This window comes from Carcharhinus amblyrhynchos, chromosome 15, assembly GCF_965287045.1.
Source record: "Carcharhinus amblyrhynchos chromosome 15, sCarAmb.v2.hapA, whole genome shotgun sequence".
NCBI lineage: Eukaryota > Metazoa > Chordata > Chondrichthyes > Carcharhiniformes > Carcharhinidae > Carcharhinus > Carcharhinus amblyrhynchos.
This window is the reverse complement of record NC_137338.1, coordinates 5,348,473-5,361,419: the sequence shown is the minus strand read 5'-3', so window position 1 is coordinate 5,361,419 and position 12,947 is coordinate 5,348,473. Positions and strand designations below refer to the sequence as shown.

Sequence of the window (12,947 nt, the reverse complement as noted above, 5' to 3'; positions counted from 1 at the left end):
AAACTATTGCCATCCCTTCATCGTCGCTGGGTCAATATCCCGGAACTCCCTGTTTAACAGCATTGTGGGTGTAACCTACACCTCACGGACAACAGTAGTTCAAGGCAGCAGCTCACTACCATCTTCTCAAGGGCAACTGAAAATGGGCAATTAAAATTCTGGCATCCCTGTGAAAGAACAAATGAAAACCCAGGATGGCTGCAATAGTGATGTGTTGCCAATAGAAGACCACGTTTTGATAAATCTTCACAACTGTAGCCACCATCACGGAGCCAGAATCGTGACATTTCCTACCTGAACCATCATGGAAACACTATCATCAAAAGAAATGCATTGGTTCAAGGAGAAGGACCACCATTAACATCACAGGGTAGGTAAAGATGGGCAATAAATGCCATCATACCAGCATGTGCTGAATTCTGAGAACATATGAGGTATGCTAATATAGGAATACTAACGTTCGATACGTTGCAGCGTATTGCTGAGTTGAATGAAGAGGCCCTACTATTGTAAACTGTACACTACCTGTAAAGCCTGTTGTAGTAACTGGATGTCATTGGTACCAGTGACCTCCCTCAGTTGGTTCAGTAGTGTCTGTTGATGCTAGAGAATAGGGAAAAAAATAAATTGCCATTAATATAGTGCTTTTAAAAAAACTGCACGTCCCAGTTTTAAGATGTTAAACATATAGCTTTTAGCTTTACAAAGGTACAGTGGCATAGGGGTTATGTTACAGAAAAGTGCAGTTAAATTTATATAGATCTTAGCTAGACAAAGGTACAGTAACATAGGGGGTCATGATACAGGCATAATAATCCAGAGGCCTGAACTAATGCTCTGGAAACATGGGTTCAAAACCTACAACAGTTTTCAAATTAATTAAGTAAATCTCGAATAAATAGCTATTAACAGTAATGGAGACTGTGAAGCGATTGGATTGTTGGAAAGGTCCACCTGGTTCATTAATGTCCTTTAGGGAAGGAAATTTGCAATCCTTACTTGATTTGACTTATATGTTTCTCCAGATCCACAGCAATGTGTTTTAACCTCAACTGCCCCTGAAATGACCTAACAAGTCACTCCATTGTATTAAGGAAGGTGGTTGATCGCCACCTTCTGAAGGACAATTAGGAATAGGCAATAAATCCTGTGAATGAATAAATAAAACAATTTGTTCTGGTCTCCATGTTACAAACAGATAAAGTAGTACTGGACGAGATAAAAATAGATGTACAAGGGTGAAACAAGGGGGTACAACTGTCAGGAAGCACTGATCAAGCTGCCACTCATGCAGCAAAAAAAAGACTTGAGCTGATCCAATAGACGTCTATAAAATTACAAAAGATTTTGACAGCTGCAGAAAAGATAGAATCATCAAATGGTTCAGCGTGAAGACGACCACTCTGCCCTTCATGACTGTGCCAGCTCTCGGCAATGGCAACTCAGCTAATTCCATTCCCCAACCTTTCCCCACAGACCTGCAATTTTTCTCCTCAGGTGCTTATCCAATTCCCATTTGAAAGCCCCAGTTGGATCTGCCTCTACCTCAAGCAGTGTGTTCCAGATCTAAATCACTCATTGACAGTTTCTCATGTCCCTATTACTTCTTCTGTCAATCACCTTAAATTGTGGTCTTGTTCTTCACCCTTCTACCAAATGGTTTGTTTCTTTTATTAAAAAGAATAATTTCTTTAAATTGTTAATTTTGTCCCGGATTATCATTTCTAAAAGGTTTCCCAGCACTGAGATGAAGGGAAGACCAAAGCTGCAGTCCGATAAATATCAGATACTTACCAATAAATTCCAATAAAGAATTTGGGAAAAACTTCATTAAGCAGAGCGGTTAGAACGTGAAAACTCATAAAAAGTAGTTGAGGCAAATAGCAGAGATGTACTTTAGAGCAAGTTAAACAAGCACATGAGGGAGAAAGGAATGTCGTTATAGAGTGAGGGGAGTCTCACTGGGTCATAAACAGCAGTACGAGCCAGCAAGGCTGAATGGCCTGTTTCTGTGTTGCAAGTTCGATGAAATAAAGGACAATTTATCAAACAAGAATAATTATATGGGCATTCCTTCCAAAAATACTGATGCCTCCTTGAAAATACTCCAGTTAAAGTTGCAACCATTTGCCAGATGCAATTGTGTGCTATTTAACCACGAAATGCAGCACGATTTAATCTGATCATATCCTCACACCAATGTGTAAGGTATAGCTCTGAAGGATCATCCAGACTCGAAACATTGCCTGTTCTCTCTCCACAGATGCTGTCAAGACCTGCTGAGATTTTCCAGCATTCTTTGTTTTTACTTCAGATTCCAGCATCTGCAGTAATTTGCTTTTATACAAGATATAGTCGGTGGACTGCCAGGACCAGGCATTCTGGGTGCTTCTACTCCTCCAAACCTGGCCCAGGAATGTTTTGCTAATGCGCCCCCAACTGCAGCTTTTGTTCAGATGAATAATGAATAATAAATAATAAGTAGATCAATGGGGCGGCACAATGGCACAGTAGTTAGCACTGCTGCCTCTCAGTGCCAGGACCCGGGTTCGATTCCTGGCTTGGGTCACTGTCTTCGTGGGTTTTCTCCAGGTGCTCCGGTTTCCTCCCACAGTCCGAAAGACATGCTGGTTAGGTGCAGTGACCCGAACAGGCAGCGGAGTGTGGCCACTAGGGAATTTCACAGTAACTTCATTGCAGTGTTAATGCAAACCTACTTGTGATTAATAAATAAACTTTAAAACTTTACTTTAAACCCAGCAGAGTCCAGGAACAGTGCACCACGTACTCGTGAATATCAATTTCACCAACGTGGCTCATGACTTTTTCCATTTGCTCTTTTCTGAAACAATTCTGTTTGGTGGTGAAATGCAAAATATGAAAGCATGGAACTAAAGGGCGGAAGATGTCCATGTTTCAGGTTGTAAACCCTTCATCAGTATGACATGGGGAAGTCGGCTTTGGACTGGAGTAGGCAGACCTGATGAAGGAGCAGCGCTCCGAAAGCTCATGCTACCAAATAAACCTGTTGGACTTTAACCTGGTATTGTCAGACTTCTTACTATACCTAAAGTATCAACTTGTCTCTTCTCTCCAAAGATGCAGCCTACCCTGAGAGAATTGCCAGCAATCCCTCTGTCTCAGATTTTAAGGTTTTAGTAACTGTAGTTTAACGGGTAGTAGTATTGTCTCAGAATCAGCAAGTTGTGAAATCCTAAACACAGATCTGCGTATATAATCTGGGCTGACCCTCTAGCAGTGCAGTTCTGAGGGAGCCATCCTTTGGGTGAAAGATTTAAATAAGGCCCTATTTATTCTCTCAACCCAATTTGAAGAGCAGCACCGGGTTTTTACCTTATGTCCTGCCCACATTTATCCTTCAACAAACATTATTAAAACAATTACCTGGTCATTACTGTATTGCAGCTTGTGTGATCTTGTACAAATTGATTGCCATGTTTCCTATATTACAGCATGATGACACTTAAAAATACAATGTCTGAAAAGAGCTTTGTGGCTTCTGAAGACTGAGGAAGACACTATATAAATTGTAAATCTTTCCTTCTTTCCAGGACCTGTAGGTTTACTTGGTTAGGATGGAATGTGACTGATATATTCTGAGGCCTGAAGGTATCAAATCATGGAACACAGCCTTCCAAGTTGAACACATCCATTGTTTCTATGCTTTATAATGAAGTTAATGATGGGTGTGATCAACTCACCACAATACAAACATCCAACTGTGGAGAAATAAACGGAGACAGTTACAGAATACTTTCATTCCAAGTAGGAAATGTGACTGGACCAAGTGTTTTGAGTTAAGAGGAAAAAAACGTGGCTCCAATTTTACAAATATTTGCGAACTCCCAACAGTTAAGATAGATGACCTGATAGAAGTCTTTTAGACACGAAAAGGTTTGATAAACATAAAAGGTTGTCCACTTGCCAGCAAGATCCAAACTAGGTGCCACAGGTCCAATTGGAAACTCAAGAGAAACTTCCTTATTCAAGAGCGGTCAAAACGTGGAACTCATTACCGCTCAGAATAGGTGAATGGCACAGATGCAGTCAAGGAGTAGACAGCAAATCATAGAATCCTACTGTGCAGGAGACCCAACCACAATCCTACCCTGGCCTTACCTCCACAACTCCGTGCATTTACTCTAGCTAGTCCCCCTGACATTGAGCGACAATTTTAGCATGGCCAATGCACCTAACCCGCACAACTTTGGGCTATGGGAGGAAACAGAAGCTCCCGGAGGAAACATGCACAGACAAAGAGAGAGCGTGCAAATTCCACACAGTGACCCAAGCTGGGAGCTGAACCTGGGTTCCTGGCACTGTGAGGCAGCAGTGCTAACCACTGTGCTTCTGTGCCACACTCCCCATCCCATTTGGGATAACCGAGACATGTACCACGAAGGAGACAGGGATATGTTGATGGGATTCAATGATGACAGTGCAAGATTCATGTCGAGCACAAACAAGGACAAGGACAATTCTGCACTCTAAATGCTGTATAATCCATGGAATACAAGAATATAACTCGTGACGGAGAGGGGAAGATCAGGAATGTCCTTATATCGAAATTATCATGAAATGGTAGGAAATATTGGGTGCACACATAGAAAATGCTGGCACTTGAAAATGTTTGCTGCACATCAAGTTTAAATTCAGAGAATTAACAGATTCCAGGGTATAGCAAAAATGGGAGGGTGAGGATGAACATGTCAAGACCAAGGTAACTGCTGAACAAGTCAATGGAAGCACTAATATCACTATGACTGTTCAGTCAGAGGCTGTATTTTCCAGGTGTGGAAAGCATGGGTAGCAAGGTCAAAGTTAAGACAGCAGATGTGTCTGACAATAGAGATAAGGATGTGGGTTAATGCAGGAATGTAACTGAGGTACAAGCCATGATCGAACTGAATCAGACTGGGGCACAGTATGTCCTATTCCGAGCTATATACCCCAAAGGGGGTGTAAAGAGAAATTTAGCCATTGGTCTTGTACCTGACCACCAGGCAGAACACTCCTCACATCCCACAGAGAATAGTCTAGTTTCGCAAATATGGGCCGCACTTTCGAAAGGAATAGGCAGAAGGGAATGTACAGTACAATTTGCAACATCAATTTAGCAATTAGAAAATGGGGATCATTAAAATGTTTTTATGTGAATGCATTCATTTACTCCACAAGATGATGGAAGAAGAAACAAGATTTATCTTTACAGATGGAGAGAATGAAACTTGGAACAGACACAACTCTAGATTAACTCAGTCTGTTTAAATCCAAATACATCATTCCTAACTGATGATAGGGAAAAAGACAACAAGCTTTTTTATAATCTTTGCCCATTGGCAATGACAATTTTACATGATGATAATATGAGTGGACACAAAACTATTTTAAATTAAAATTTTCAAATTTCTATCAATCCAGAATTTACAAAGTAGCAATATGCCAATTAGACCCTTCAGCTATGCTGAAGGTGGCACTGCTCACTCGAGCAGGAAGTCAAAACAACCAAGAGGTCCCAGGTTTGCATTTTGAGCCCCCTCCAACTATATAATCCATCATACATCTGTCTGCACCTCTTCAGCTCTGTACAACAGTCATGCAGGCACAAAATGTTTATCTCTCCACTGATGCTACCAGGCCTGCTGTGGCTTTCAAGCATTTTCTGTTTTTGTTTGAGCTCCTAACCTCTGCTGATCATGGCTTTCTCAGCAGTAGGCACAGTGAAACAAGGAGAAAAGAATCAGCAAGAGCATCTGCAGTCAAACATCAATTATGTTTTGATTTCAACTAGAATCTATCTAACACTACCTTGAATAAACTCAATGGCTCTGCCTCCTTTGCTCTTTGGGAAGAGAATTCGTCATACTAGGGCAGTTAAGAATCAAACATATTGCTGTAAAATCTCAGCAGGTCTGACAGCATCTGTGGAGAGAGGAATATATTGATTTGGTTCAATGATGAGGTTGGAGGGTGATTCATGTCAAGCGCAAACAAGGGCAAGGATAATTCTGCACTGTAAATGAGAGACAGAGAGCACCAATATTGAGTTTAGATGACCATTTGTCAAAGCTGCTATTTTTGTTTTAGATTTCAGCATCCACATTTTGCATTTAACATATTGCTATGACTGAAGTCACATGTAGCCCAGACCAGGTAAAGAAGACAGATTTCCTTTCCTAATGGACATGAGTGAACTAGATGGGTTTTTATGACAATCGACGATAGTCTCAGTCACGGTGACCACAAAACTATCTTGATGATTCCGGATTTATTAAACAAATTCAAATTCCACAATCTGCCTGGTGGGATTTGAACTCACCCCCACAGCGTTAGTCTGGTCCTCTGGATTACTTGTCCAGTGACGTTACTACTACGCAAGTGTCTCCCCAGATCTGTACTTGAAGAGGGTGGATTTGCTGGGTTGTGGGGAAAAGGCTGGGATGTGGAATTCAATTGACAGTTCAACCAAAAAGCTGACACAGGAATGATAGGCCAAATGGCCTCCATCTGTGCTGTAATATTCTATGATGGGACACTAGCCAGAGGACATAGATTGAAGATAATTAGCAAAAGAATCAGAGGCAACAAGGTAAAAACATTGCTCAGTGATTTGTTATGACCAAGATGCTGTGCCTGAAAAGCTGGAAGCAGATTCAATACTAACTTATAAAACGGACTGGACAAATACTTGAAGGGGATAATTTGCAAGACTATGGGGAACTAAAACAGGAGTGTAACTAATTCAGAAGCTCTTTCAGAGTCACAGGCATAATAGATCAAATGGACTTCCTCTCTGTTGTATCATTCTACAATTTGGGATACTATAAATTTGCTAGCACCAAGGAAGGGGACCTGCAGGGGGAAGAGGACAGGTCAAAGGATGTCCTCACCCAATATCCACGTACACTGGTGCTTCCCCCGCATGAGTTGCTGGATAGATCAGCCACTTAGCCCATCACACATGCTGTTTTAAACAGCTATCCAATGAGTCCCATTGCCCCTGCTCTTTCTCCATTGCGAACTTGCATTTAAGCGTGTGGACTCTTCCATTTATTTTTGCATCTCCACACATGAACATTAGCTTAAAGACACAGGAACATCCAGGCTGTTGTGCGGGCAGCCATACAGCTGAGGGAGAATATTGCTGATGGCCCTGAAAATTTTATCTTTGTAAGCTTTATATAACTTTTTTAAAGTTATTACTGAATGTATTTCCACCACCAATTCAGGCAGTAAATTCATTACCATAACTTGGTCATTAGAAAAGTGTCAGTTGCCCCCCATCTGGATTTATTTTACCAATTATGTTAATTCTATGTTCCTGGGTTATTACCATTCCTGCCAGTGGAAATAGTTTCTCCTTACTCAAGCAAAACTCTTCACTGTTTCAAATACCTCTGTTAAATCTCTCCTAAAACTACTCTGTTCAAAAGTGAGCAATCCCAGCTTTTTTTGAGCCTTTCCACAAATTAAAGTCCTTATAGATCACAGAACCGCTGCCAGTGCAGAAGGTGACCATTTAGCCCATTGAGTCTGCCCTGGCTCTCTGACAGAGCACCTCATCTTGACCCTCCCCACCCTATCCCATAACCCCATGCATTTATCCTGCAAATCCCCCTTACCTACACACTGTTGGAGACTAAGAGGCAACGTAGTGTGGTCAATTCACCTAACCTGCACATTTTTGGACTGTGGGAGGAAACTGGAGCACCCAGAGGAAACCCAAACAGACAATTCACATGACTTAAAAAGTGAGCAATCCCCATCAAAACTGAGAAACTATGGATAATAAGGTATCACAACATTTTGAAGGCGAGAGTGCCTCTTGACATTCAATGATGTTACCATCATTGAAGTAACCATTGACCAGAAACTCAACTGGACTGACCACATGAATATAGTGGCTACAAGAGCAGGTCGGAGGCTAGGAATACTACAGCGAGTAACTCACCTCCTGACTCCCCAAAGCCTGTCCACCATCTGGAAGCCACAAGAGTCAGGAGTGTGATGGAATACTCCCCACTTACCTGGATGGGTGCAGCTCCAACAACACTCAAGAAGCTTGACACCATCTAGGACAAAGCAGCCATTTAATTGGCATCACATCCAGAAACATCCACACCCTCCACCACCAACGCTCAGTAGTGGCAGTGTGTACTATCTACAAGCTGCACTGAAGCAGTTCAAAGAGCCTTAGGCAGCACCTTCCAAACCCACGACCATTTCCATCTAGAAGAACAAAGGCAGCAGGTTCACAGGAACGGAACACTATCACCTGCAAATTCCCCTCCAAGACACTCACCGTCCTGATTTGGAAACATATCGCCATTCCTTCACAATCGCTGGGTCAAAATCCTGGAATTCCCTCCCTAATGGCATTGTGGGTCAACCCACAGCACATGGACCACAACACTTCAAGAAGGCAGCTCACCACCATCTTCTCAAGGGCAACACGAAATGGGCAATAAATGCCAGCAACGCCCATGTCCAACGAATAAATAATAAAAAAAGACGGGAGTGAATCACTCCCATTGTTCACCCTACAGCAAGTTCCACATTTCAACTTCACTGGCAAAGACAACCTACAAGAAGGGGCTAAGTATTACATTCAGAACACATACCTCAAATACCTTTGCAAAAAAGAAAAAGATTCACATTAATATAACACCTTTCACAATCTCAAAATGTCCCAAAGCATTTTACAGCCTATTGAAGTGTGGTCACTGTTGTAATAGGAAACCAAATTTAATTTGCACACAGCAAGGCTCCTCAAATCACAACAATGCTAAAATCTGTTTTATAAGCACGTTAGCTGAAGGATAAAAATTGGTTGGGATAGCCAGGGACAACTCCCCCATTCTTCTTCGAAACAGGGAAGGGTGTTTACATCTACCTGAGTTAGCAGAAGAGATCTAGGTTAATGTCTCATTCAAAAGACAAGTTCCTGTGACATTGCAGCACACGCTCCCTGAAGCACTGGAATGCCAGATGAGACTTTTCTGTGCTCAAGTCTCTAGATTGGGGCTTGAACCCCAACATTCAGGCGATGGGTGTTTTCCACTGAGACACACTTGTATGGCTGCAACGTGGGAGAAGATCACCCACAGCCATATCTGCTATTAGAGGAGAAACATTGAGACATAGAGTGGGGCAAAATAATAAACATCTGTGTCTAGTTGGTAAAGACAACAGAACCCATTGCTGAGTCAGTTTATCTCAGTCATTTGGGGGTAATTATAGGCCAGTGAGCTTGACGTCCGTGGTAAGGAAATTGTTGGAGAGGATTCTTAGAGATAGGATGTATGCACATTTAGAACGGAATAATCTCATTAGTGATAGACAGCATGGTTTTGTAAGAGGGAGGTCATGCCTCACAAACTTGGTGGAGTTTTTTGAGGAGGTGACAAAAATGGTTGACGAGGGAAGGGCCGTGGATGTCGTCTGTATGGATTTTAGTAAAGCGTTTGACAAAGTCCCTCATGACAGGTTGGTGCAAAAGGTTAAATCTCATGCGATAAAAGGAGAGGTGGCTAGATGGGTAGAGAACTGGCTTGGCCACAGGATACAGAGGGTAGCAGTGGAAGGGTCTTTTTCCGGCTGGAGGTCTGTGACCAGTGGTGTTCCACAGGACTCTGTACTGGGACCTCTGCTATTTGTGATTTATATAAATGATTTGGAAGAAGGCCTTCTCCTTAGATGAGATACTCCTGAACGCAGCTTTTGGTCATGTCCCCTAAAATCTCCTTGTTTGGGAGTGTGCCAAATTTTGCCCAATTACGCTCCTTTGTAGCAGTTGGAAGATTTTATGACATTAAAGGCACTATATTAATGCAAATTGCTGCCTCTCTCAGACTAGCCTGGCATAACTAGTTGAACATGGCTTAGGAAGGAAAATGGCACTTGTAAGATTGTAGCCCAGAAAGGGTCACAATAACTCAAGGCAAAGGTGCTCCTACTGAGTCAGACAGAGCTACAGGAGGAAATGGAAATATGGAACACAATATGGGAAAATCACATTTAGGGCTGCTCTTGCTAACTGTTAAATACTGGCCCCAGACTTGAGAAGACCGCTTTCCCCACTTTGTGCTGCACTGAACTGAACTAGCAGCCTGCAGTGGAACTTGAACCCACAATCTTCTGACTCAGTGGAGAGAGCCAGAGTTGACCTCATTGCCATGTTCAATCAGATCTCCCACACAATCTCAGTCGGAGGAGGTGTGAAGCAGTACTTGGCGAACCAAACCTCAAAACAGGCCCCCAGCCACGTTCTCTGCAAAGGCAACAGAGGTGCTTCAATGAGAAGGGAACTGTGCTTTCCAACGAGAATGAATAGGAAAGAATTGTTTTTTTACAATAGGCTGAGGTATTCATTTTCCATCAATAAACTAGAAAACTGGAAGCTCAGAACTCACACCTCATCTGTAGCTGACAGAACAGAACTGAAGCAGCAACTGCTTACAAAGACAAAGAAATGGATAGACACGATCTCTAGGTTGTAATCAAAAGCTGGAATCCAGACTTTAAAGATGGAGGGATATGAACATTCGGCCCTTCTAGCCTAGTCTGCCATTCAATAAGATCTCACTGATCTAACTGAACTTTATGACGGAATTTTTTGAAGAAGTTAGTTGGATTGGCCATGCTAAATTGTCCCTTAGCGTCAGGGGGACTAATAGCGTAAATGCATGGGATAATCGGAATAGGGCCTGGGTGGGATTGTGGACAATGCAGACTCCATGGGCCGAATGGCCTCCTTCAGCACTATAGGATTCTATGGTTTTAAGTCATTGGGAAGTATTTGTGGAAGTTGCCTGTATTGACTTCCAGAAGACATCAGATAAGGTTCCCCACAAAGGTTCCATATAATTGGCTCAGGATAGTTTTACCACCTATTTGAACCAAGGGCCACAGAGCATTGCTCTAGGCTGTGGTTTACCAGACTATGAAGGCCACAGGAGAGGTGACCTTGCAACATGTGGTGGTAATTGGTTGGAAGATAAGAGGGCACAAGATAGGATATGGGAGAAAAATAAGATTGAATTGTCCGGATGGAAAGTGATGTTTCTCATGCATATCTACTGGGACAAGAGTTTTTCACCACATATGCTGAATTAGATGGTAGGAGAGCTATATATCCAAGTTTACAAATTACTCTAATTTGGGAAACATACCAAGCTGTGTAGGAGGAAGCAGGAAATTACAAAGGGATAGAGACAGATGAATTGAGAGGGCAAAGCTATGGCAGATGGCATTTAACATGGGGAAATGTAAGGCTATCTACTCTGGATTCAAGAAAGAAAACCAGAATATTTTCTTAATGATTGGAGCTGCAAAACAGTGAAACAATTTAAGTGTCTACGTACACAAATAACTAAGAAAACTAAAGCATAGGTACAAAAAGGTTAACAGAATGGTGGCCTTTTTCCGAAAGGGATTGGGAAAGAAAAGTGAGTAAGTAAAATCAGTAAGCACTCAAACACGCAAAGGGTGGCAGAAATCTAGAACACTCCCCCTCAAAAGGCAATGAACACCAGGTCCAAACATTTGTATATTCTCATTACAGAAAACATCAAGGGACATAGAGCTAAAGGGAGTTAATAGCGTTAAGGTTTAGATCAGCCATGGTCCAACAGAGCGGTGTAACATTTTCACAGGTTGAAAGGCCTCTCTCCTGTTCCAATTACTGTAGCATTCCTGTTGTTGTCTCAGCAGTCAACAGTTAACTCTGCACAATTTTATATGGGTCAGCAACATACTAGACACCAAGGGAACTTGGTAGGTATACAATTTGTTAACTATCTTTGTTATATTGATTCTCAGCCTGATGGTGCAGTATGAAACTAGACACTAATACTTTTCTTGATAATAGGTTTATTCACAGCATGCAGCATTATATGTTTGCTTCTACGCGTCAACCCATAAAATACAGTCTCTCATGTACTGCAAGTACTTAAATGAACAATGCCCTTTATCTGTGTGTTTTTAATATCATTAACAATCGCAACCCCTCAGAGTAGCCAGTTGTCAGGTCATTTATAGAGTACCCTTCAGTTAGCAAAATATCCCATATGTTCCATAGTGAGAGGTCAGGCTGGAGCAAGAGAGAAATTAAAGGACAAAAAGTGCTGGAAATACTCAGCCAGTCAGGGAGCATATGTGGAGAGTGTGTTTAGGGAGAAGCATTAATTTGATTTCTCCTTCCACAGGTGCTATCTGACCTGAACATTTCCAGAATTTTTTTGGCTTCATTTCAGACTTCCAACATCTGCAGTATTTTGCTTGGGAAGAAATTAAAGGACATGGTTGAAAGCACAGTCAATGAGGCAGGTTACCAGACATTCTTTGAAAGTGAGAAGGGATTTTATGAAGCAGCTAGTTTCAGAGTGGAAACTGAGGGAGTGGAAAAACACAATGGAACAGAATGCAAGAGAAAGGCATGCACTGGGGATGTAGGGCTGCAAAGTATATCATAGGGAGGAGTGAGACTAAACAGAAATTTCTGGAATGGTTGAAGCAAAAATACTTGCAGTACATGGTGACAATGGCGGCACAGCGGTTAGCACTGCTGCCTCACAGCTCCAGAGACCTGGGTTCAATTCCCAGCTTGGCTCACCGACTGCGTGGAGTTTACATATTCTCTCCAGGTGCTCCAGTTTCCTCCCATACTCCAAAGACACGGTGTATTGGCCATGATAAATTGTCTCTTAATGTTCCAGGATGTGTACGTTAGAGTGATTAGCTGATTAAATATGTGGGGTTACAGTGATAGGGCTTGGGTGGAATTTTTGTCAATGGGCCGAATGGAGAGTAGGAGGGAGCTAAAAAGGGGAATTAGAAGGGCGAAGAGAGGGCATAAAATGGCTTTGGCTGGTAGGATTAAGGAAAATCCAAAGGCATTTTATTCGTATATTAGGAGCAAGAGAGTA

General features: G+C 42.1%; 1 protein-coding gene across 3 annotated transcripts in view; it reads right to left on the bottom strand.

The window, feature by feature from the left end:
- The window catches only part of usp25 (ubiquitin specific peptidase 25), a 161,375-nt gene that overhangs the window by 138,216 nt on the left and 10,212 nt on the right, over positions 1–12,947 (bottom strand). For all 3 annotated transcript variants that reach the window (XM_080203374.1, XM_080203375.1, XM_080203376.1), the window contains exon 2: positions 526–603. In XM_080203374.1, coding sequence (XP_080059500.1) covers positions 526–603 — 78 coding nt within the window. The remainder of the gene's footprint in view (positions 1–525; positions 604–12,947) is intronic.